This window comes from Dreissena polymorpha, chromosome 8 (assembly GCF_020536995.1).
Source record: "Dreissena polymorpha isolate Duluth1 chromosome 8, UMN_Dpol_1.0, whole genome shotgun sequence".
Taxonomy (NCBI): domain Eukaryota; kingdom Metazoa; phylum Mollusca; class Bivalvia; order Myida; family Dreissenidae; genus Dreissena; species Dreissena polymorpha.
The window spans coordinates 54,439,146-54,466,259 of NC_068362.1; the positions used below are offsets into that span (position 1 = coordinate 54,439,146).

Consider the following 27,114-nt stretch of genomic DNA (forward strand, 5'->3'; position numbering starts at 1 on the left):
AGGCAACAAACATTACAGTTTAATTACTGAAATTAAAAAGATTATGCATTCAGAACTACATGATTTAATGAAACCAATTCAGTTTCATGTTTATTTTCACACCTAGAGAAGCGCTCTCAGATAACCGGACTTAATGCACATGCATACAGTGTGGCTCTCAGATAACCGGACTTAATGCACATGCATACAGTGTGGCTCTCAGATAACCGGACTTAATGCACATGCATACAGTGTGGCTCTCAGATAACCGGACTTAATGCACATGCATACAGTGTGGCTCTCAGATAACCGGACTTAATGCACATGCATACAGTGTGGCTCTCAGATAACCGGACTTAATGCACATGCATACAGTGTGGCTCTCAGATAACCGGACTTAATGCACATGCATACAGTGTGCCCAAGATGAGTCAGTGTTTTACACATTCCACCTAGACTGGATTTTTGTTAAGAAAAGAAATCCTTCAAACATAAAAAGCACATGCAGTGTTTTTTTTCATTCAAAATTGGGTCCGGTAATCTGCCCCATTCCAATTATATAATTTTCCCAAATGGGAGCTAAAACTTCCCTATGGAAGGTTTCAAAAAAAAAAAAAATTTTTTTTTTAGATTTCAATATTTTGTTCCACTCCCATCCATATAATTCCAACCTAAGTAAACATAATATTGAAAACACTTGTATTCTAAATTTTGAAGCTTTTTATAGCAAAATAACAACACTAATTTCCCAATTTTAGTCATAACGCCGCAAATTTTCCCAATCCAAAGGCACCCGGCCCCATTCCCAAAATGGTGAAAAAAACACTGACATGCATTAAGCCCGCATTTGTCAGAGTGTGGCTCAAATCTGTTCATCACTTTTGTCATTTTAATGTGTGGCTTCAAGACCACTGATGCTTTCTTCAATATAGAACATAACTGAATAGTTTAAATACAGTACCTGATTCCTAAAGGTTGGCATCAGGTATGGGTCATCAATGAAGGAATAATGTGGAGCACTTGGATCCTGAAAAAAACATACACAATAAACATCTTTATGATCTAAAATAAGAGAAGAAAAAAGAATTACAGAAATTATAATAGAGGCCGAATTCACGGGTGTGATTTAGGACATTGACCAGGACAGGAGAAGGATATTATATAGACGTATGCTACTATTTCTACGGTAATTACTAAATTTAAAAAGTTTTCGGACACTCTAAGTTTTTGGACACCCTCTTTTTTAGCAAAAATAATTATTTTGTGTTACTCTTAATTTTCGGACATAAAGGTTTTTGTACATAATTATTGCCCAGGGCTTTTCATCAGGAAATTATGAAGAGGCCCTAGCCTTTCAAATTGCAAATTCAAATTTCATGCGCGATAACTGCTCATTTTGGGAAGGCCGTGTTTTTAAAAGTTTTTGAAACAGGGTCTTTTTCATTGTGCAGACGTATTAAAAAAACACATTATGGTGCATTCTTAATCATATTAGAGCTAATTGCTTTAAATTTGGGAGATGCCCAATATGTCTTATTAAAATAAAAATATGTTTGTTTTTGTTTTTTTTATTTTGGAAATTCCTCTATCAATTTTGGGAAAAAATGTCATTGACCTTATTTTCAATTGGACGGGGCCGAATTTTGGCCCCGGTTATAAATGGGTGAAAAGCCCTGTTGTCTCTTTATTTTCGGACAGTATATTAAACCGCGCTATTCTACAGACTTCGGCCCAGTTTTAGCTTTTCTTGTGACACTTCGAGCATGGATTTTTACAACCGATTTAAGGTCATAAAACTTTGCAGAGGCATGCCTGAGGGCAACTGACCACTACATTCGCACAATTGGGTAAATAACCATGTATACAGGTAGAAAGCAATTGATTCACCCAACAGCATTTTAAACACATCCGTCCTATTAAGGAAGAAGAATGTTTGATTTTCTTACTTTTTGGTTCTATCATTTCAGGCAAGAGTTAGCAGCGCTGTGAAATTGTATTTATTTCAAAGCAGAGATAGAAGAGTAAATCACAATACAATAATTGTATATTGATATATTGCTTTTATTTCAATATAATTATAATTTTCGGACACCTTAATTTTTGTCTAAAAATATTCGGACACCTGTATTTTTCTAATATTTTTTGTATTTAAATTTTCTGACGCAACTTTTTTAAATTATTTTCAAGTGCCCGAAAAACATTGAGTAATTACCGATATGATAATCTGAGGTATATTTTCCTGACACCTAAATATGGTACATGTCTCAAGCAAACTTTAAGGTCGCAGTGGTGTAGTGGATATGGTGTCCGCCTGGCGATCGGGAGGTAACGAGTACGATCACCACTGTGGAAGCATTCTTTAGATTTCCCCCATGGACACCAAGCACTGGTTCTAGTCCCAGGAAATGGACTCCAGAGTGTTTCAAATAAACCTTGGGCTTTCTATGCAATAAAGCTAAAATGAATAGGTTTAAACTAAGTAAACTTCTCATTTAATAGTAAGGACCGCAGTGTTTATTTGGAACAGGTTACTTTTCACAAAGTAAAAGTTAACCCAGTTTAATAAAACATTCTGGTAACAAATGAAAACAACTTTTTTATCTACTGCTTTACTGACGCTTGTGTTGTGACATACCGTGCCAACAGTTGATGCCAATGCTTTCAATACTGAAAGAGAATCTCGCTTCTTTTTCTTTGGGATTGCAATAGGCGTTTTGCCATTTCCTTTGACTAAGATGGTAGAGTTACCAGCAATCGGTTTTTGAGGCACTTCTTGAAAAACGTCATACTTTTTATTGTCTTTGTTCCTTGAGAAATATTTATCTAGCTTTTCTTTCTCTTCTGGATGTACTTTCACACCAAGCGCATCTAAAGGAACCCAGTACCCAAGTCTCTGAGGTTTGTGTGTTTTATCCAAATGTGAGTCATTCTTCTCATCTGAGACTGTTGCACATGATTTCTTCTGTGTACACAGCACACATCTAAAATATAGTACAAATAAACTACAAAGATCATATCAGTGACTGTTTTCTTTATACCATGGTTTCCAGGGCTCGAAATTAACACTCGCACACTCGCAAAATGCGTGTGAAAAATACCGATTGTGAGTTAAGTTTTAAGCCACTAGAATTTTTTGCGAGTGAAGAAATAATGAAAAAAAAGAGTTATATTGCTAAATGCACTCGACGTTGTGAACGCTAAACCGCAGGTCAATTAATAGAACGTCCGAATACCCATATGCGGAAGCTCGCACCTTGTATGTAGACTGGTATACTTATAGTACATATATGCGGATGGTATTGGTACAAAGAACATGAAACAGTCGATTATCCACACATGTTCACTATAAAAGACAAAAAACCTGAACAGTCATGTCATCGAAGCGAAAAATAACTAGTTTCTTTTTGCCCACAGATTGAAATAACAATACGAAATATAAAGCAAAGTAAACCGTTGAGTTGAGAAAAAAAAGGAAATTAAATTCTTCCACAAAAACAGTGAAAAAGTGGGAAGAAGAACGCCATATACAACACCAAAACTTTTGGTTGATGTCATATTTTATTTAGTTTTAATAGTACTAAACTAATGTCCAAACTTGCTTTTATTTATGTTTCCAGCAAAATTTGCGAGAATGTTTTTGATTTTACGAGCTGGTATTTATGCTGCTCGCAATGTTTTGCTAGTAGAAAGAAAAGTTAAATTCGAGCCCTGGTGTCAGGTTAACTATCAATTCATTTCTCTTGACTACCAGTTGCAATTTTAATTAACCCATCGCTTATCAAAACTTCCTTTCCATTCAATACTGACACTAAACTATGAAATCCTCATAAATGTCTATTTGATTTACATGCTTCATAACAGGATGTGAGCAGAGACAATTATCATTGATGATCAGTGGAATGTAAAATCTGAGCATTTCCAGGGAAGATAAATAGCCCCTGGCCCACAACACAAGGAAGCTAAACAGCAACAAAAATTGAACTGGTAGAATAAATTTAATTCTAGTTTTATTTAAAAAGTTCAAACAAAACTGAAAATGTGTAGGTTATAGTGCTTTCGTTTACAGTTCTAACATACTAGCAGTATGGCAATTAGTCCAAATAATTAGACGTAAGCTACCCCGCTTACGTCTAAACGGCTACCGTCGTTTTCCTATAGCAAATTGAGTTCAACTTAAACTTCACTTTTTCTCGTTAAATCTTTGCTAATGATTAAAATTATCATTAATTAGACATAAATGTGAGCGATTACCTCTTAAATGTGTAAAAATTGTGCTTTTAAACCACTTATGTACATTTTTAAAAATAACCATACACAACAAACGAAGTGTGTTTGTCGTTTATAGAATTACATTGAATTATCTTGAACGAAATTATTTTTTGAATAGGTTACACATAACCAATTGTTGTTGTACAACAAACCACATCACTTTTTAGGTTTTTGTACTCTTTAATTAAATGAAACCTATATGTGTGTGTGTTAAAACTACCAGTTGTATCACGGAGTGTATATTGATAGGAGATGAATCGAGTATTTGACCCTTACTGTAGTAAATTCAATCTTCTGCAAAAACTATTCATCCGATTTTATTGGTTTATACGTTATCTTGTTGCTTATTAATTCCTCTTTCAAAAAATATACGTTTTAGTATATTCCCGTTGTTATTAATGGATTTATAGCGAGATAAACACAAGAAATACACATTTTTTGTTTTACCACCACGCGTTTTACCGTGTTGTGGCTATCGATCTTATACAATTAGCGTACAGCGAAGCGCCGAGGTTATACATTTTGGTGTACCCACTCACGTCTTTTGTTGAATTATAGTTTCATTTCTCGACCGATTTTGACAAATTATATATCATTAGAAAGCTTACGTTACGTAGTAAAAAGATATATAAATATATATTCAGTTTTTTTTCTGATTTCTACAGCCCGGCGAGTTATAACTTTAACTTTTGCAAATATCATACCGTTTTTGAGTTTAGAATCTAGATTTACCGTTGACATGTTCGTACTTAATACAAATTTGTAGCGTTTATATATGGAGTTCAGTTTAAAAAATTACACCTTGCTTAGGAGAATAGAATTCTGTATACGATAGAAAAAAAAATTGTTTAAAAACGAAAGTAATTAAGGAATGAAGGCGGAAGAAAGTAGCGCGCGTTCCTTACGCACTGAACTGATGCTACGGTCTTGGCGATTATGCTTTTGTTTAGAAACCGGTCATTGAATTTCCTTTGCCATGATTATTATATTTGTTATGAAATATATTGTAGTATTTTGTTCACGAAACATATCAATAAAGCTTATTATAAATAAATCTTAACAAATTAACGACTTCAGCTCTTGTTTATAACACAGAAAGGGTGTTAAATTTATGATGAAACAGCGTATATAGCGGACCCTCTCGATTTTATTCGGCTTTGCATGCATACTTGAAATAAAATGGGTGTCAAAAACATTCATCGTTTGCTGTTAATTATCAACAAGGGAATTATGTATAATTATATATAATGTTATTTACCTTAAATTGTCAGTTTATTAAAGATTCTTGAAAATCACGGTCGGTGTTACACGAGTCATTTTGTATTTTGACATCAGGGAATCATGTCCAACTATTCAAAATCAGATTTTTTTTCACTGGGACGATGACGGCTTAGATTTAGACAGGCAGACAGATAGTTTATTCAGACTTATACAACAGTACATCGTCTTCAACTCAAATATATAAATTATTTTTAGACGAATTGTTAGGTGATTACACATATAGCAGTGATGATTCTGAGAATGTTGCCATGTTTCTTATCCGTGTAATCTAGAGTCCGTGGTTTGAGTTTTTTATCGCGGTGTTCAATAAAAGATATCTCAATAATCTTGTTTATTGATAGATCTGTGGTTTTATTGCCCCTGTGTTCAGCACAAACCAATTATCTCGTTATGATCAGATACTGTGCCGACCAATACTAAATAACACTATGGTGTCATATGCCACAGCAGGGACCTATACTTGTGATCATGGAGTCTAAGTGCAAGACTTAAAAAAGTATGTTGTTTCGCTTGCGGTTGTTAAAGCCAAAACGGGGCTTCCCAGCTGGCACAGCTGCTGATATTCGGATCTGAATACTTAAACTTATTCAGACCTTATTCCTAACCGTTGCGCGTTTTACGTATCGGATTTTAGGCGGGAATACAACTCAGTGAAACTATTCAATTTCTTATACAACATTAAGCATATTAACAGTTATTGAAATTAACAATATCAGCGACATCTTTTTAAAAACTAAACACCTTTTCAAGTATCGAATTTAACATGTCAATAAAATATATTAATACCAAAAAAGGTTTCATTTAATATTGTTCACATTAAACCTTTAAATGAAAGTGTCGCTTTAACTATTTTCCGTGTCTTATTAAGCCGCGAATCGTTTGCTAAAACAGTAAACAAAAAGGGCTACAGGTTCTAATTCTTAATGAAATACAAAAATAAGTATAACATAATTAATAACGTCCATAAACACACACGGCAAGATCAAAGTTTTAATGGAAAACTAATATGACATTCCACGTAAATTATTATTTTCGTCTAAATCGAATACTATATATAGAGAAACAATGTATTTATAACCGACCAATGAGGTAACATTATGCAACTTTCAATTTATACAGTGCTATATGGCAACAATATGGAATTTGAACAGTGGTAGTGTTTTAAGGTCTGGACTATCATTACTTGTAAGTTTGTATAAACATTTTTCGAATGCAATTAGTAAAATAATGTTTATATTTTATGTTTAATAATTTATTGCATGATTATTCTGTGCTGTTATATGAATTTGATGCCGTTAAAGCTTCCGACATGAATTCATGTCGGAACGATGCTATTGCAAAATAACGTTAAACGATATGAGGTCGATGTAAATCGACCTCATATTTATAGGAGTATATGGCAATCAGAATGATAATGTATAACTGTCTTTCAGAGATAAACAAATTCTATAAACATAGTGACTATGTATCCGAAATTTACAATCCGAAAACATGTCGTACGAAAATGTCAAGTTGGAACGTAATTTCTTATGATATAACGTTGCAAATAAATAAAATCCCTCTTGAATGCATATTTCAGAAACTGTACACATTTCTAAACAGCTTACTTCTGAGATAAAAGACTTCTATTTATGACGGCAAGTTTTGACCTCAGGCTGATGGAGGCCGCCATTTTGAGAATTGCTTACACGAATATATTTATCGCCATCGATACCCAAAATGGATCTACTTTTATTTTTTTGTTTATATAATTATAATGTTCCAATGTCAAATAGAATACATGCCATAAACGTTAATTCATGTTCTACTTAATTTATATAGATGGTATTATGTATCAATTTGGTAAAAATCATATTAGGGGGATAGCGGTACATCTTTCATATTAACACGGGGTTTAAAATCTGCTGCGAGAATGCTCGTGCGTAGTAAACCGCTCAGAGACTTGCTGGGGTGTTAAAAACCCACATCTCTTGCTGAGTATGGAGATGACGTGCACACATTGACTGACAAATGAAAGCCTTTAATGATTAGACTCAGACCACATCAGAGTATACGATGCTCTTCGTCATTTTCATTAACGACATCACTGAAAACATAGAAAATGATAGCCAGATGTATTTATATGCAGATAACACAAAAATATTCAGGGAAATTGCCTCGGAAAAAGACAAAGAAATGCTCCAGCAAGACATATTTAGCATGAGTAAATGGTCTGACAAGTGGCTGCTCCGATTCCATCCAGACAAATGTAAAACAATGACCATAAGTAATAAGAAATTGGGCGAAAGAACATACAAACTAAGACCAGACTTGAAACCTATGGAAATAAGCCATGCAGAGAAAGATATAGGGGTCACCATAGACGATAAGCTTACATCTGGACAACATTTAACTGAAAAAGTGAATAAGGCAAATTCAGTATTAGGTGCAATGAGAAGATCCTTTGAATACCTTGACATTCCAACATTCAAAAAGTTATATACTGCACTGATCAGACCTCACGCTGTATATGCCCATCCCATCTGGTGCCCCTACAAGAAAAAAGACATTATTACTGTTGAAAACATGCAGATAAGGGCTACTAGAATGATTCCTGGACTTAACAACCTATCATATGAAGAACGATTAAAGAAATTGAACATACCAACATTGGGTTACAGAAGAGTGAGAGGGGATATGATAAAAGTTTATAAACTACTGAATGGAAAATATTATTTTGATGAAAAGGAATTGTTAAAACTGAATCAAGAAAGCGTAACTAGGGGAAACAATAAGAAATTATATAAGACAAGACCTCGTTTGGACATCAGAAATTAAGTTCTCATTCAGCAATCGAGTCGTTGACACCTGGAACTCGTTACCAAACAGCGTTATTACAGCTACATCTATAAAGTCATTTGAGGCAAGACTTGATAAATACTGGAAAAACCAAGAAATTGTTTACAACTTTGAAGCTAAAGGAAGAGCGGAAGAGAAAAAGAAAACGAAGAGCTTGAGTCAGAGGCTGAGGGCCTTCTTCAAGAACTCATCTAAGGTAATCTAAGGTATATTTCTGCACGTCACATTCCATATACTAACGCTTCGTTGGTCATTGTCGGCCCGGGTACTACTTACATGTACCCCGGGTACTCTTAAGTATACTTACATGTACCCCGGGTACGGTTAAACGTACCCGGTCGATATAAGACTGTACCGGATGTGTATTCCCGCCCAAAATCCGATGTCGTAAAACGAGCTACCGATTTCAGTAAAACGATATTGTTGATCTTAAACAAAATTCTCTTTTAAATAAAACTGCATCAACATGCCTTTTGAGTATGAGTTTCGATAATATAGGGGCCATTTAACAGAAAATTGACATAAATATGAACATAATTATTTTTTAAAGCCGACAACGACCGATTTAGCGTTAAAATTCCCGGGTACGTTTTAGTATGATTACCGTACCCGGGGTACATGTAATTACCGGGTATACTTAAGAGTACTCGGGGTACATGTAAGTAGTACCCGAGCCGACAATGACCAATCGAGCCATACTAACTAGATAAGCAGTCCGATTTGTATGCATTTTAAAAAGCTTCCAGTGAGCATTCGCTAAAATTAAATTGTATTTAGATACATTTCACGTCATCGAGTTACGACCATCGAACAAACTAAAATTCTTTTCGATCCACACCAGCAGTAATGAGAAGCCAGCTATGGTAGGCTGGATAATTTGTATCAAGTATGAATACCGGTACATTTACCAAACACGAAATTGTCTTCGTCCAATTCAAAACAATTACAAGAAAAGGAAGCACTTATATAAAACATTGAAACACAAGAACAGGAAATGTACAATTAAGGTTCTTTGACAGATATGACTCAAAGGTCTTCAAATAGGTCCTTCAAGTACGAAAAGTTCATATCAGTATTTATATTGTATGGGAATTTGTTACTACTATTCTCTTGTATATACCATATTGGTTATATAACATAAGTTAACGTTGACGTCATTTGGAGTTCGTGACTTCCCATCGCTTAAACCTATTTAACCCATTTAAGCATAGTGGACTCTCCCATCCTTCTAAATTGGATCAATTTATTTCCAAAATTAGGGATGTCTAGTATATTATTTCTATATTTAGAATATTACTTACAGAAATTCCTTTAAGCAAACAGCGCAGACCCTGATGAGACGCCGCATCATGCGGCGTCTCATCTGGGTCTACGCTGTTTGCAAAGGCCTTTTTTTAGAAACTAGGCATAAATGGGTTTAACCTATTAAAAACGCAAAAAAACGCAATAAATTTGAACGTATTTTTTCACAATTGATATTTATTTGTATCTATGAAACAATTGTGACAATGCAAAATAACTTACTTTTGCATAAACGATATACATGTTTATATCGAATATATGCGCTGTACTTAAAAGTCATTAACCCATTTATGCCTAGTGGACTCTCCCATCCTTCAAAATTGGATCAATTTATTTCCAAAATTAGGGATGTCTAGTTAATTTATTTATATATTTTAGAATCTTTCTTACAGAAATTCCTTTAAGCAAACAGCGCAAACCCAGATGAGACGCCGCATCATGCGGCGTCTCATCTGGGTCTACGCTGTTTGCCAAGGCCTTTTTTCTAGATGCTGGGCATAAACGGGTTAAACGCAAAACCCAAATAAAATTGAACATATTTTGCAAAATTTATATTTATTTGTATCTATAAAACAATTGTGACAATGTAAAATAACTTACTTTTGCATAAGTTTACGATATACATGTTTATATCGAATATATGCGCTGTTCTTAAAAGTCATTAAGTAAAATTAACGCATAACTTTGATTAACATTTTCGCAACGTTATTTAAGCTCATTAATAACTGAACTTTCTTTTTTTGTCTGTTATGCAAAGACGTCTTATACCTTTCTCGGCCTGAGCCGCGCCGGGCAACCAGAGTCGTGCACGATGAACCTTTTTGAGGAAATGCAGGTCTTTATGTGTTTTAGAAATTCTACAACGAACGCACACTTGAAGTTTCGAGTCATATGTGCGCCATAGTTTGTCTTTGTTCCTTGCAAATCTCGTATATGGTAATCCATACTTGAAACCTATATAAGAACCTTTCTATATATTTGCCATGTACATTAAGTTGTAGACAGAATGCACTTAATAGCCATGCGTCGTAAAGAAGTGTAATCAGTAAGTAGCCAGTTGATTCTTTAAAAATAATTAAAAAAATATTTAAGGGATGTCACGGGCTCTACCGCCTGCAACTTTATATATAAATATGTCTAAGTCCTACTATAAGTCCATGTTCAGCACGCTATCTTGTGATTTATAATACTGGTTTTAAGTGGAGACTTTACTCTCGTATATAGAGTACGTGGGGAGGATGAATAATCAAAGCGCTGAAGGCACTGCAGTTGTTCGCTGTTGTATAATCTTAGACGCAACTCAGTTTTCAAAATTATGTTATAGCTTTTTATATCGCATGTTTGAAAGGAACACAACCCATTCAAATTTATAAAAGTGTGTCTTCATTTTGGGAAAACAGGGCTAAATGCATATGCATTAATTGTCATCCCAGAACCAGAGACTCTCTTTAAACGAAAAACACCATAAAATCAGAAAGTGTCGTCTGTATTAGATTGTGCGCATTGCACAGGCTAATCAGTGTGCACAGGCTAATCTTACTTGACATGCATGAAGCCCCGTTTTCCCTGAAAGCAGCCAATATGTACATATTTCAATGATAAACACTAGACTGGCCGATGTCGTCTTACAAGCTGTTAAACACTATTGATCATATACACACACTGCAGTGTACCAGTGGTGAACTATAAACAGGCAGATGCGGTGGTTATCGTTCCTAGCGTAGTAGAGCAGACGCTCATAGCATTCGTCGTCAGCATAATTTTACTGCAGGTAGTGCAACAGGCAGTGGTTATCGTTCCTAGAGTAGCTAAGCGCATACTGACTTGCAAAACTTGGTCTGTAACATAAGTTGTGAGCTAATGCCCACAACTAAAAACAAGGCATCTAGTCGTAAAGCGTTACAATTCAATATATTAAGCAGTATGCATTAAGATACAACGGTGGAGTAATTAAAAATGTGTTTGTATGTATGTCTCTTCCACAAGGTCAATTCTCGTAGATGATACATACCCATCAATTACTTGTATCATGTGGATTAGCTTTCATGTCGCAAACAATCTACGTCAGCCATGGTTTCCTTTTTGCCTCTTATAAAAATGTTTCCCGCCACACATTACTTACATGTAACTTCAGAAGATTGTCCATTAATATTAGAATTTCAGGCCATGGTTAATTGTTCATTCCATGGTTATTGGTTAAAAGTTACAATATGTATGTGCCCAGTAGCCGTCTGCGAATATTTACTAGTCTGGATCTCGGCGCGTGAGCAACATGCCTTGCGCCGCTTTGATTTGTACTGACTTGATTTATACTGACTGTAGCGACTGACATTTTATGTGAACAGTTCCATTTATTAACTCGTTGAAGTGCAGTTGGAAAACAGCGTTTTATTTATTATATTGTCGGCAATAATATCTGGATTATATATTCATATAAATCAGGTTAGCGCATACACGACAGCCTCAAGAAGGACTTCGATTTAATTTCATATTTTGTTTCAATAGTAGATAGTTTTAAATTGTTTAGTTGAAGTTGTAATACATCACAGGTTACTGGACAGTGTACATGAAAGTCAGTTATGGACATGTGTGATAAATGGCGTTTATATATGTTAGTATACACTGATAACACACCAAATCAATTGAACCAGAAGCTACATGGAGATCAGATTTCAGTTCATGCTACAAAGCCGGTGTTATTGTCATGAATTAAAGGTGGGCTATACACGGGTAGTTTAAAGAAATATGATAGGAAAATTTCAACATTTTGAATTCAGGGGCGTAGCTTTAAAGCGTGACGAAGTTCTGATTTGCGCTAGTGTCTATCAGAGAGTAGAAGCACTGTTATCTACGTCTCTGTGTCTATATCGACTTGTGCATAATTTAGTAAAATCTCGCAGAATTATTTGTATAATGCATCAGAATACGATTTTTTTTTCAGATTTAAGAACAACTGGGCTACGGCCACGGACTTACATCCTCCAATCGACTGACTTATAAAATCTCTATTACCGGTATTTATCAGTTTTGTTTAAGTTGTATGAACTAAGGTATCCGCATAACTGCATGGATTTAATGCTGATAATTGACAAAATGATTTACTAAAGATAATTTGACTACGACATTAAGATACACATGATGTAATCTAAAGTGTTTTTTTCTCAAGAAAATAATTAAGATAAGTTAGAAAGGAAATTGCACGGAGAAGACACATTTACAGGATCCAACTCGCAGATTACAGACTATACACTGCCAGTGTATCAACGCTTCAGCGACATGGAGAGACCAGATGTTACCAGGGAAACGGTAGCTGTCGTCGTGGATTCCGCATTCGGTCTCACTGTGGTAGATACGTCACCGCTCGCCAGCTATGATGACGTCAACGTACTCGTGCACGTAACAGACGCTACGGAGAATTCATACGTTAAAAGCGTGGCTAAGACCGGATATGTTCTAAAGATACTTAATTCAGTTGACACACAGAAAACAGAATTTATAGGTATGCTTAGTATTTTCGCATTGCACATTCATTTATGTAAATTACTTGTTTGATTTTGCAGACGGTTATTTATATTAGTTGCATAAATATACATCTATTTACGTTATTTGCTAGAGTTAAGAGTTAAAAGGCAAATGTTTAAAATATTTTGATGTAGTATTACTGTGTGCGAAATTTGCACTACCCCGAATGGTTTTGGCTTGTGAAAATCCATTCGGGCTAGTTGGAATTTAAAAATCTTCATAGTCGGGCTAGTAAGAAATTTTACTTTTTATATATGTGTATAAGAATTTGGGCTATTACTTTAAAATCTGAATTTCGCACACTGCAGTGTAGTATTTATTTTTTTCAATATCTTTCGGTGCAAGCAACTTAACATTAACTGAAAGTGTCATTCTTGTTAAAGATTTGTAGTTTCTAATTAAGAATGTAAGCTGTATAATATAATAAGTTCATGTTATTAAATTGTTTTATTAAATATTTTTAACATGCAGAATAAAGGCACGTTTGTTTTGAGTTTAATGCTAAAATGTTCCGCATTTCTACTGGGCAGATGTCATGCATGGCGCCATTGAGCGCGTATCACGCGCTGGAATTGCGACGTCACGTCCGGTCCGTACCAAGACAGGAAATCAATTCGAGATCGTACCAATACACTCAAAAACAGGTGCTTGAATAGAGTTATTCGTAGGGTTTATGTTTTTAAACGTACAATTTCTTAGATCCGTTACTGAAATTTGATTTTCACTATCCGAGAGCGTAAGTATAGTATAATTTATATTTAAAGCCTAAGCGTCGTGGTTACTGTGACCATTGTTCCCATTTACTTCGTAGTTTATTAGAAATTTTTCATAGAGAAAAGAAGCAAAAACTCGTTGTTATTTAAAAGTAAATGATTCGAATATAGCCCTATAAATATATTTTTTTATTCAACTACAGGCAGTGAGTACCGATTTCTGGTTCGACTGTTTGAGTACGTCCCCGGGGAGGTGCTAGAAGACAAGCCCTACACCGCGCCCCTGTGTTACCAGGTGGGGCGCCTCGGGGGTCGGCTTGACAACGCACTCTTGGTAGGTCCTGTTCATTCTATACCCCCTGCTTCCCACAATTCCTTTCGCCGTAGTACACAGGTCAGTAAGACCGGTGTGTACACAATGGGTCCTATTTGATTACAATGAGGGTCTTTGTTTCCCTGGGACTGTATACAAATAAAGCTCTTAGAAAATACATTGAATTAATATTATTTCTTAAGTCTTTGGCAATTTCGTTTGTAGGTCTTTTTAAAATGTGCATGTTATAAACAAGTAAATATTGTTAAACTAATTATCATATATTTTTGTAAGCAGGAAACACAGATTGTTAAAAATATATCAAATGTTCCTATAAAGGGATCTTTTCCCGTTTTGGCAAATTGACGAAATTAAAAATGAATTGTTTCAGATTCGAAAATTTTCGTTGAAGTTATGATGATTGTGATGAAACATTAATACTTAACATTTACCATGCTCTAAAATATCCATTGATACTTAACATTAACCATGCTTTAAAATATCCATTAATACTTAACATTTACCATGCTCTAAAATAGGAAACATTAATACTTAACATTTAATATGCTCTAAAATATCCATTGAAACATTAATACTTAACATTTACCATGCTCTAAAATATCCATTGAAACATTAATATTTAACATTTACCATGCTCTAAAATATGAAACATTAATACTGAACATTTACCATGCTCTAAAATAGGAAACATTAATACTTAACATTTAATATGCTCTAAAATATCCATTGAAACATTAATACTTAACATTTACCATGCTCTAAAATATCCATTGAAACATTAATATTTAACATTTACCATGCTCTTAAATATGAAACATTAATACTGAACATTTACCATGCTCTAAAATAGGAAACATTAATACTTAACATTTACCATGCTCTAAAATATCATACCATGCTCTAAAATATCCATTGAAACATCAATACTTAACATTTACCATGCTCTAAAATATCCATTGAATGCATCTTTTGACGATTTAAAAACCTGAAAATTATAAAGCGTTGCAACACGTAACGATTTAATACATGGATTTTGGAGAGTTTTGTTGTTGTCGTTAAATTTTGTGACACTACGAGGATTGCTGATATAAAATAAAAACACAACAATCATAGTATGAGCACGGATGGCCGAGTGGTCTAAGCGATAGACTTTTATCCAAGTGATCAGTGGTGCGAGCCCAGTTGAGGCTACTCTTTTTCTTTCTTTAATATTATTCTTGTCTTTAACTAGAGCTGTTTAGATCCAAAGTTTACATTTATCAATATAAAGCATTTAATGATTAAAGTTGACATGTCTCATAGAGGCTTTGTACATACCAGACCTTAAGATATGTTACGGTAATATGAGTCGTGTTCTGAGAAAACTGGGCATAATGCATTTGCGTAAAGTGTCGTCCCAGATTAGCCTGTTCAGTCCGCACAGGCAAATCAGGGACGACACTCTCCGCCTAAATTGGATTTGTGCTAAGAAGAGACTTCATTTAAACGAAAAATGTCATAAAAGCGGAAAATGTCGTCCCAGATCATCCTGTGCGGACTGCACATGCTATTCTGGGACGACACTTTACGCGCATGCATTATGCCCAGTTTTCTCAGAACACGACTCATATTATTGTACGGTCACATAATGTCTAGTGCATTTTCAACGTAAATTATCGATCTTGAGTAACGATTTGTTTAGATAATTGTTTATCTAATGGTTTTAAGTAGGCTTCACTGTAACAGTTTAAACTTCCCGTTTAATTTTATTAACGAAGCAAGACTCTCGTGAATGGTCCGTTTTAAATGTATTCAATATCTGGACTAAACGAAGTTTGAATATATGTCTTGTTGTTATGATTTTTCTTCAAGGTAAGTAAATGTTACGAAGCAATTGTCCATTAAATGAAAAGCAACACAAACTATTTTGCATCAAAATAAAGAAAACTCTGTGAAATGAGTTATGTATGTGGCTACATTAGAAATAACATACCTTCATGTACACGATAATGTTAAATCACTCAAAAAATTACATGTTTTTAATTATAATGTTTTACCTTCAAGTTTTTAGCTCAATGCATCACAGATTGCACGTGTTTCTCTCTGCAGGACTATCGGCCGCCGGAACTGATGGGCCATTCCCGCCACTGGAACCTCCGCTTGGCCGGAAGTATTGCGGACCAGACTTACGTCATTAAGGACGCGGGGAGGCGTACGTTGATCTTGGAAGTCGTCCGGAAGTTCCAAACGAACGTCCTGGATAGAGGGGAGCTTTTAAGACGAGGTACGGGTTTCGTGCTGTATATAAGATAACAGATTGTTCAACTTTTACTCATAGTCATACATCAACTTTTTGTTCGGGTAAGCAAGTATTGCGATATGTTTTTAATGAAATTGCAAACTCATAGTTTGCTTCGCGTTCTATTTTTTCTTTGTCTGTTTAACCACTAATTACATTTTGCAACAATATTTATAAATGAACTACTAAACGATAATAAGCTGACTTAGTAGAAGATCCACAAGCGGCATATGGATTATAATATAAAATACATGTATTTCATTATATGAAATTACTCATTTTTCAGGAACTATTCATGGCGATCTTAACGAAGGCAACATTATCGTTAGAAAAGAAAATCTTAACCATCCAGATACTTGCGGCGATTCTTGTACTAATGAAACTTACGTAGTCCACGGGATACTTGACTTCGGTGACCTAGTTTACGAGTATCACGTGTTTGAGGTTGCCATAGCGATAACCTATATTATGATCGAAACCAAACACGGCATTGACCCCGTAGACGCGGGAGGTCACGTGTTAGCGGGATACCTAGGCGAATGTCCCCTCCCAGCTGAAGATCTCCGAGTCGTTAAGGACTGTGTCACTGCGAGGCTGGCGCAGTCTCTGACTTATGGTGCCATGGCACATCACAAGGACCCCAGCAATACGTATTGCTTACGGACGTCTGTTAGGGGCTGGCCCCTTTTGAAAGAGCTATGGGACATGCCTGAATCGGAACTATATAAACGGTGGAATCGTACACTAAAGACTTACGGTATTGATGCAATAAAGAACTTGCTGTAGTGTTGCTAATTTTCGCAAAAAAAATCCAGTTCGCGATACGGACCATCTTTTCACAAACAATTCAAGTATTGTTAAAACAGCACATTTCTTGGTATCGCCTATAACACTATCCAATAAAATTGAACATGTCTATTCTGAAAGTCTTCTATAAAGCCTTGTGCATTTGAACACTCGGTCTCATTGTTGCTATAATGAAGGTTTGGCTTAAGCGCTTAAAGCCGAACTAATTATACTATACTGTATTCTCTAGAAGCAAATAACTTACAGACACGATAAAACACATTTTGACGATTCCACACGCAGTGAATGTTTACCTGTCATATGTTACCCCCCGGGGGGGGGGGGGGTAACTTCCTATATACGGGTATATATGGGTGTGCCGATTTTATGGGGTGTGTTTTTTGACTAAAATTATAGATATGGGTATGGTTTTGAGCATCTAAGTATAGATATGGGTATTGAAATCAGAAATTTGCTTGTATATAAATGCATATAGATTTGAAAGTATCAGTATCAAAATGAGTATGATAAGTGCCATTCTTGTATATAAATGGGTAGCAGCAAGTAAATTTCAGTAGCGGGAAAGATATAATAGGAAATTCAATAAGTATACTGTATTGATATGAAAGAGATTAAAATTCTAGTATGAAATGTGCCCACTTTATCAAATTCTAGTATTTAAATGGGTCCAGTTTATCAAACTTCTAGTAATGAAATGGGTCCACTTTCTCAATGGTATCGTATGCAAATGGGTATGCCTTTTCAAAAATCTTGTATCAAAATGGGTCTTCTTTATCAGAGTTCCAGTATAAAAATGGGTCACATTTGGAAGTCTCAGCGGAACACCCCTACCCTTAAATTTGGAAATTTACCACCCCCCCCCCCCCCCCCGGGATAATACCTTTTTGTGTTTTCATTTTGTAAGCAACCTATATTTAGTAAACTCATTAAAAGCCCATAAACACTCAAAATCAACAAATAGTTCGTAAAATATTTCGTAAAATAAAGCTTATACATGCAAAATCAAGATTCCTTATCACTTATAGAAAAAGCCAAAATTTCAACGCTAGTTCTGGTCTGGTGACATAGATTTAACGCATACAAAGTGCTCGTTTTTGTGTCACAATAATCCCATGTGAATTTCCGGCTAAGATATCCGAACATTTACGAGCGAACGCGAGATTGGCTTCGGGCAGCTTCGGAAGCACGACATAGTTCTTATGAATCTCAAAATATTCGTTGATTTTGAGTCTTTATGTTATTTTTAAACAACTGCCCCAGAAATCCATACGCTGCTTTAAGCATAGGAACCGCGCGATGAATTGTTTCTGCTGTTTGTTCCAAATAAGAAAATACATAAACAGTTGAATGAAAGGTGAATTGCAAAATAAACGAAGTTTTCTCCCATAACAATTATCACACAGCATTACAAGTCGAACATCAATGTAGAATAGAAGTTTAAGTATATAAGAATGCTGTAATGTTTCACTTATGACATTTGGAAATAATAAATTGCACGTTTCTACAATAGCTTGTTCCCGTTTTAAATCGAAAAATTAAATGATTAAAAACGCGTTCACATCTAACGTTGATGTACGGAGATATGTTCGCTTCATTGATTTCAAATTCACAGCGCGCATTGTAAGGTTGAATGCAGTATTGACATCTATTTACTACTACCGAAATCGGTATTTAATAAAATCGATCGATTGATCGTAAGCTTTGCAAAACCTGTTGTAAAAAGATGTTTGTGAAGCTTGAATAATATTAGTCTCAATTTATAGGGCTACCAATTTGAGTATGGAGAATAGTTCTCTGTGCAGATAAAATAAAATTAAGAATGATCTACACGTAAATTCGTTTAATGGAGATACAGGTGGACTTAAATAAATTTGTTTAACCGTGGTTTATAATTCTTAATTTGATGAAATGTCAGAATCAATACCGTAATTTTATTCAGTTAAATATAATTTTCAATTAATAAGGACTTTTTAGCTGTATGGGACTGCCGGTATTATTAAATTCATGCGGGTACACTTAAAAATCACTTGTAATGTGTTGGCGATTTAGTATCTACGACATTCAGTGATAAAAGGAAATTAAAAACATTTTGTTCATGGCAAAGATTGTGTCTACGAAATTTGGCGACCGTCGGCTCGTGCATTTGCCTCCTGTGAATTTCCAACAGACCAGGACGCCGGATGTGGACACGCTTGCACCGCCCGAACGCGCCGTGCAGGATCACCACAGGCAGCACGAGAGGTCTGAGGGAAAAGTTTGGCATATTAGTGTTCAATATAAATAACTTTTATTTAAATAAGAATTTTATTTTATCATTTGAACATGTAAAAAAAAACTTTTTAATCCACTCTGTACATTTTCTAAAAAAATTAAAGATCCCACAAATAATGTATGTATTCATAAAATTTCGAAAACATAATTGAAATCTTTGATGTGGTATTATAAATAACCTTCGTTCGTTTCTGTTTGTCACCTTTCCTGAATCCTTTTCATAAAAACTATATTGACTTTTTCATAGTTTCGTAGCTCACGATGTCGCCTTGTATTTGTTAGACCGCCCGGGGTTCCGCGGATCGTGCCGAAGGACTATTCGTACAGAGGGACCAAGCCACGTCCGTTGAAAGTTCAAACCCAGTACCCTGATGGTAGGTTGCCCGGAGTGAATGGCGGGTGGGCAAATGCAAAACGCATTCATGATTATAACAGGAGTTTAGGTAATGGTTCATAGGCATAATATCTACGTAACTGCATGTTACAGAGGGCGTGCAAGAGAGTAATACAGTAAAATAAACTGTGTACATTTTATCATGTTTATGAGTCTATTTGATTGGAATCGAAAAATGCAACGGGAGTCTATCGCGTTATTATGTATAGTGCTTTTACAAAAGTTGTGTACCTTCATTTACGATCACGCTATCGAATATGCGTGTACGTTATAGTTGACGAATATGTGGCGGTATAGAATACCGTAAATGTGTGAATTAACCCATTTATGCTTAGTGGACTCTCCCATCCTTCTTAATTGTATCAATTTATTTAAAAAAAAATAGGGATGTCTAGTATATTTATTTCTATATTTTGACAATTTGACATACAGAAACTCCTTTAAGCAAACAGCGTAGACCAGGATGAGACGCCGCATCATGCGGCGTCTCATCTGGTCTACGCTGTTTGCCATGGCCTTTTTTCTAGACACTAGACATAAATGGGTTGTATGAACACATGTAGACAGAATCTTGATAAAACAATAATGCAATAATATGTTAACAAGCACAGTACTCAAAATTCAAGCAATCTGGATACCGTTTTCAAAAACGAATGAAAATGAAAGTCTTAAAAATCTGATAACTATGAATTTAGCTTGATTAGGATTATTTAAGTATGTTCTGTCCTAATAGAAGCATTTTGATTCCATAACGGCGTCAGTTAAGCTTCTCACAATTTGCACGAGCAAGCATAACCGACGTACGTGGTTAACTAGATGAACCAGCAAAAAGTGCACATTCTTACTCCAATTACTGATAACTGCTTTAACTACGTCAAAAAAGGGGAGCGGCTGTAATGATTACTGTATGTAACACATACAATGAATATAAATCAAACATATATACCTATATACAGAGCTTGTCTTTAATAGATTCAAATAATACTATACTTAAACGCATGCGCGTAGGTATCGAGTCTGTCACATCATCTCTTCCCCGAAAGCAGGTAACTTAGTGACGGAGAAACCGGAAGGGGGCCGGTTTGGGGACCGGATATTCCACCAGCTCCTGGACGAGGCTAACGCTCGGAGCCTGCAGGGCTACCCCCAGGGCCAGTACCCCGTGGTGCCGCCCGTGAGTGGGGCACCGAACTACATGCAATACACGGAGCAAGGACTCGCCTCTCTAGCACAGCAACAACCGCCGCTGCCACAGCCTGGTCAACAGGTATATGAACAGATATGGCATCGACTTATGTGCATATTTCACTATCATTGACTAGAGGGCAAAATAATATATTGTGATAATCGACCGCCTTTTTTTCTAAAATTGTTAATCCAATCATATTCAAAGACACTATATTAAATATTACTTTAACCCATTTATGCCTAGCGTCTTGAAAAAAGGCCTTGGCAAACAGCGTAGACCCAGATGAGACGCCGAATAATGCGGCATCTCATCTGGGTCTACGCTGTTTGCTTAAAGGAATTTCTGTAAGAAAAAATCTAAATATAGAAATAAATATACTAGACATCTCTAATTTTGGAAATAAATTGATCCAATTTAGAAGGATGGAAGAGTCGACAATTGTTTAATTAGAAAAAAGTACCGGTATATCATAGTCTGTACATTCCACAGGGTTTGTGTACACAAACACAATTAAATAGTATTTTTATTTTCTTATTATTGGCGTCGCACTGAAGTGCGGCGACTAGTATGTAATACGTTTTTTTTCGCTTATGGGAGGAGAAGTTATTTTACGGAATTTTTGTTGTCAGAATATCTTGCATAGTGGTGATTTTTTGTGTAAATTAGTGTAAGTAAGTACTGCATTTGTGCCTATTACATTTACTACAACATTTATTGCCAATAATGCAAAGCTAATTGTTTTAATTAATAACTGATCACAGGGACTGGGCAATAATACAAGATCACAGGGACTGGGCAAATACGCGAACCGGTGAAACGTTCTTGTTTTGTATAAAAACAAAACTTCTTTGTTCCACTATCCTAGCAACCACCTAGTTACTAATAGAGGCGCTATAGAGCGCGAAGCGCGACACGTATTATTAATTGTAATAATGAGTCTTGACAAAGGAAGCAGCCGCTTATCAATGAGGAGCACCATCACAGCACCCCAGTTTCATTACTATCAAGTCCTCCTAATGTTTTTTTTAAGAACCACATATAGAAGGCCGCAGTCCTGACCCGTATCTTGCCAGTGGTATGGACCCTTTGGTATGGACCTTTAACCCCGCTCACTATCCAGCGTTTAAACTTCCGGGTTTACATTTAAACCGACTATTAATAGCTTATTAATATCTTAGTTAGAAGGTGATTTTTCAAGCGGTTCCGTAGTGTAGTGGTTACACGCTCGATTCACATGTGAGAGGCCCAAGGTTCGAGCCCCAGTAGAATCAAATACTTGTTCTATGTTAACTTTTTGTTTTGATGTAGACATTTTAGTTTAAATAAATATGCTGTTTTATTGTAACCATTTTTTGTTTTTATTATGCCCATGAAATATATGTGTGAGAGGGTGGGGGTGGGGTGGGGTTCGTTAACACATTAAAACTTTTACAGTGTTTTCATATCAATGACTACTCAACCCCTATCGTAAATGAACAACGTAAAAATAAGTTCAGAATCATCTCCCCTTGAAGTTGAGAAAAATCTGAAATTACGCTTACAAGATGAAGCAGATTTTTTTTAACCTACACAGTTCTGTTCCATTAATGAAAACTGCACACGGATGCCAGTAAAAAAAGGAAACCAATGTAAATAAAATGAACTATGAAATATTTGGGGATTACAATACAAAATCATAGATAATGGTTATTTGGGAGTTATAACACAACATCATAGATAATGGTTATTTGAGGGTTATAACACAAAATCATAGATAATGGTTATACCAGTATCTTTTTCTATTTTGTTTAAAATAATCGGCCAATATATTAATATTTACAGTAGTAAAAAAATCGTTCCATGTAACTTCATTGAGTGCCTTTTACACTGAAATTCCCGACGCCCTTTGATGCTTTGCATCAATACTTATCTTGTTATAAACATATAATAAAGTGTATGAGTGCTTTCACGTGTAAATAAATTGATGTGTCATGTTTGCATTAGTAATTAATGACACCATACACCATGCTTAATAATGCCGTTTGAAATATTGCAGTTATATAAGGTAAAAACAACATAGAGTAACACAATTTCGGAACAATCGTCGTATTTGCATATTCTTAAACATGAAAAACGATTGACGGAGTCATACGTTAATTTCAGCCTTATCCATCCTACAACCAGGCCCCGCCTCCTCAGTTCCCGGGGTACTATCAGCCGCAATCGACTTCAAACCCTGTCATGCCACCAGCACCTTACCCAACACCTGTAACGTCATTTCCGGGACACAATCCCAACGAGCGTCATATATACTACGGTCCGAACGGCGAAATCCTTCCGGGACCTCCTCCCGGCGTAAACCCACAATATTCTCAAAACACTCGAGACTATCCGGAAGACTTCGCCATTGAAGGACTGTTGCATCATGGTCGTTTAACGTCAGTTCTTTTAGTCGAGGCGTCACGAGGTTTTCCGAAGATTCCCGACTATCTCATTAAAGACTTGTTTGAGAAGTATCGGCAGTTCGAGAAGACGGTCGTCCGGATCGTTGTGCGCCGGGGACAAGCGTACGTGCACGCCAGCCCGGATGTGGGTGTCCCTCCGCCTGGAGGCGCGCAGCCGGAATACGTACCCGTGTATCTCGAAGACGACGAAGAGTTTGACTACGAGACATTCCTGCGTGAATATCAGACAGGTCGCTACCGAGACGGTGTGATGATAAGCCCCCGACGGCGGTACGGCAACCCCGCCCCAATTCCGCGTTCCTACCCATCCATAAATTACAGGGACGACGGGCGATATTCGCCGGATATCCGGCCTTCCACCGAAGATCCAATATCACATTTGCGGTGGCAAAAAAGTGACGATGGGCGACGGCGGCCAGGGACCATAGCCTTTCCGCTGGAAACGCCGCAAACCGGAAACTATAGGTCACGTCTACCGGACTGAAAGTTGAAACCACACATCACCTGTATACATGCATTTTAAGTTTTTATTCATTATCCTATGTATTTATTTGTTTATTTATATTTTAGTAATTTGTATTGTTAGTAATAATAATAATAATAATAATAATAATAACAATAATAATAATACCTATAATAATAATAATTATTATTATCAATATCATCATTATTATTATTATTTTTATTATCATCATATTATTGTCTTTATTTAATAATATACAAGTATACCGGTACTTATAATTGACTGTTAAGAAAAGGCGACTTTAAAGATAAATAAATCTAACATCATATGAAATTTAAATACTTATTAAATACATTTAATATAAATCCATCTTGTCCACAATGTTCTTTTCGTCCTCTTTAGAACACGCAGAACTCGTGTGTTTTAAGCGCTGTTGGATTTCTTATGACAATGACACAACCATAATAAGGAAACCGTATTTTTTATATTCAAGAAGCGGGAAATTGTGCATAATGTTTAGAAAACATATACTAAGATTTATTTGAAACATTATCAAACGACAAAGGACTTAACTGTTAATTTTTATATCCATGTTTATATGTACATGTATATTTTATATCATTTTACGCATTTCTTATCTAACCCATTTATGCCTAGAGTCTAGAAAAAAGGCCTTGGCAAACAGCGTAGACCCAGATGAGACGCCGCATGATGCGGCGTCTTATCAGGTCTGCACTGTTTGCTTAAAGGAATTTCTGTAAGAAACATTATAAATATAGAAATAAATATACTAGACATCCCTAATTTTGGAAATAAATTGATCCAATTAGAAGGATGGGAGAGTCCACTAGGCATAAATGGGTTAAGACTGACGGTTATGAACATTTTCCGTAGAACAGTTTGTATAACGCTGTATATTATGGCGTACCAGTTGGGTCGAAAGTCAACAAGACCTATTAGGGAAAACGAGGAATGTACTACGACGTACAATATGTACGTCGACGTACGATATGTACGTCGAAGTACATTTTTTTGTACTTCGACGTACAAAATTGTACTTCGACGTACAGTTTTTATCGACCCTTTAGTGTTAGCCAATCAGAAGACGCCTTACATCTGTTGCTTTTAGAGATATTTGAAATTGAACATTATTATTATTATTATTATTATTATTATTTATACCAAATTATGCGACTATCGACCGCTAACTCATAGATATTGTGCGTATTTATTGAACATTATTATTATTTATACCATATTATGCGACTATCGACCGCTAACTCATAGATAGTGTGCGTATTTATTGACCTGGCGTGGCGGAATTAACCTCTGACTTATGCAAATAATGGTTATCACAAAATACGACCAAACCAGGGAGGTTAATATACATTTTTAATCCCGTAATCGTTTGGTAACTGTTTGGTTACCGTTGGGAATTTCGTACACAGTAATGCGCTGGACCGTGATACTCCGCCCCGCATGGTCAATAAATACTCACAATATGCTTGATAATTTTAATTTTAACAAGGTAACCTGAATCTTCTTCAAATTGGTCCATTAAATAATCCATTTCAATGCACTAAATACTTGAAACTTCTTTGTTTGTTTGTTTTCCAATTTTGATATTTTATTCATTTTGTCCTCAATTAAAAAAGAGATATTAAACATTTATTATGAATAAATATGAAGGAAAAGTGGCTCAAGAGACGAGTGTTTTGATTGGCTGTTCAGAAAATTTGTACGTTGAAGTACAAACATGTACGTCGAAGTACAAATTGTACTTCGACGTACAAATATATACTTCGAAGTGTATTTCATATTTGTACGTCGAAGTACAATTTGTGTACTTCGACGTACATATTGTACGTCGACGTATATTTTTCTTTTTACCTAGTAGGTCTTGTTGACTTTCGACCCAAATGGTACGCCATAGTATATGAAGGCAGAGTCGCCCATGGTGGTACCTCGATTTTTGATCGCGTTGAAATGCTTAGAGACTGTGTTAATTCGACATAATGGCACTCTGACATCGAATCTACACAAATGTGTTCATCGTGTTCTGTTCGTCTGCATATATGTGTACAGAATAAATAAAAAACAACAACAAATCAAAGAAGCAAGAAAGGCGTGTGTTACTGTTGCACTTGTTTACAATTCATTATTGATACCTACAAGAAGTTATATTTCATACATAAACATTTCAATACGTTTGAAAAGTCAAATTTTTCAATTATTTAGTGGAAATGTGTCTTTTAATTGAAGGTCGGTGGTCTCGACAAGTCGTACGCCTGTCGATTGTTTTCTTTTCTTCCCATGAACATGAACTTAGTATATGTATCACTTTTAGTCATCGATACTTGTGAAATAATTGATTTTCTAAGTTTTTATTTTGTTATTAAAATTATATTTTATATACCATACTCAATTAAACGTAATAGTTTATTCTACTGCCTTTAACATTAGTATGTTTCTTCTTTACAAAATCGTGGTTTGTTATTGTACATAATAATGTAATGATCTGGAAACAATTATTATATTTTGACACGAGAGGGCACTTTATTTATAATTGTATGCATTAACGACGATGTACGTATGTATAAGTCTAAATAAACTGTCCGTTCTGTTTTGTTGTTCTCGATATTGATTAACGAAATTGAACAATTGTCTACGTCGTTCATTTTTTTATAACAATTTCCCATAAAAACCTACCGATAGTTCTAATATTCTACATTCAAATCTTCAAAAGTCCATCTTCGTAGACGATTTTCGAGTACCATGTCGTGTGTCGCGTCGTTGTCGTGAGTCCTCGTGATACATCGACTATCTCCTACGGTATACCGTTAGGCCATCGTGGTTACACATTAAAATCCAGAGGGCGAAGATGCGAGAACGCGAGAGTACGATGACGAGAATGCGACAATACGTTGACGACAGTGCGACAATACGATGGTGACAGTGCGATAGTACGATGGCGACAATGAGAGAACGCGAGAGTATGATGACGAGAATACGACAATACGATGACGACAG

General features: G+C 35.7%; 3 protein-coding genes across 6 annotated transcripts in view; 2 read left to right on the top strand and 1 right to left on the bottom strand.

Moving 5' to 3' along the window:
- Positions 1–7,250, bottom strand: part of LOC127840953 (pentatricopeptide repeat domain-containing protein 3, mitochondrial-like) — a 59,458-nt gene extending 52,208 nt beyond the window's left edge. The window contains exons 1-3 of the mRNA XM_052369417.1: positions 7,137–7,250; positions 2,615–2,960; positions 941–1,006 (exon numbers count right to left, since the gene is read on the bottom strand). Coding sequence (XP_052225377.1) covers positions 941–1,006; positions 2,615–2,960; positions 7,137–7,201 — 477 coding nt within the window. The 5' untranslated portion in view covers positions 7,202–7,250. The remainder of the gene's footprint in view (positions 1–940; positions 1,007–2,614; positions 2,961–7,136) is intronic.
- A 4,723-nt stretch (positions 7,251–11,973) lies between these two features.
- LOC127840957 (hydroxylysine kinase-like) lies at positions 11,974–17,470 on the top strand. Of its 4 annotated transcripts, none has more exons than XM_052369423.1 (7): positions 11,974–12,111; positions 12,611–12,683; positions 12,890–13,168; positions 13,722–13,835; positions 14,108–14,238; positions 16,327–16,501; positions 16,803–17,470. In XM_052369423.1, exons 3-7 carry the CDS (start codon positions 12,946–12,948, stop codon positions 17,300–17,302), a joined length of 1,143 nt encoding a protein of 380 aa, XP_052225383.1. In that variant the 5' UTR covers positions 11,974–12,111; positions 12,611–12,683; positions 12,890–12,945; the 3' UTR covers positions 17,303–17,470. The 4 variants fall into 4 exon arrangements, with proteins under 4 accessions (XP_052225383.1, XP_052225384.1, XP_052225382.1 ...); XM_052369424.1 differs by having other exon boundaries at positions 12,904–13,168; XM_052369422.1 differs by having other exon boundaries at positions 12,611–13,168.
- A 1,722-nt stretch (positions 17,471–19,192) lies between these two features.
- On the top strand, positions 19,193–24,155 carry LOC127840956 (uncharacterized). Its single transcript, XM_052369420.1, has 4 exons — positions 19,193–19,564; positions 19,877–19,968; positions 21,035–21,255; positions 23,320–24,155. Exons 1-4 carry the CDS (start codon positions 19,419–19,421, stop codon positions 24,103–24,105), a joined length of 1,245 nt encoding a protein of 414 aa, XP_052225380.1. The 5' UTR covers positions 19,193–19,418; the 3' UTR covers positions 24,106–24,155.
- The last annotated feature ends 2,959 nt before the right edge of the window (positions 24,156–27,114 follow it).

Excerpts from the sequence above, each read along its gene's own strand:
- LOC127840957 (XM_052369422.1), top strand. The coding sequence starts at position 12,946 with ATGGAGAGACCAGATGTTACCAGGGAAACGGTAGCTGTCGTCGTGGAT. Across the intron at positions 13,836-14,107 it reads ACCAATACACTCAAAAACAG|GCAGTGAGTACCGATTTCTG; the intron begins GTGCTTGAATAG and ends ATTCAACTACAG. Across the intron at positions 16,502-16,802 it reads AGGGGAGCTTTTAAGACGAG|GAACTATTCATGGCGATCTT; the intron begins GTACGGGTTTCG and ends CTCATTTTTCAG.
- LOC127840956 (XM_052369420.1), top strand. The coding sequence starts at position 19,419 with ATGGCAAAGATTGTGTCTACGAAATTTGGCGACCGTCGGCTCGTGCAT. Across the intron at positions 19,565-19,876 it reads CACCACAGGCAGCACGAGAG|ACCGCCCGGGGTTCCGCGGA; the intron begins GTCTGAGGGAAA and ends TGTATTTGTTAG. Across the intron at positions 21,256-23,319 it reads TGCCACAGCCTGGTCAACAG|CCTTATCCATCCTACAACCA; the intron begins GTATATGAACAG and ends CGTTAATTTCAG.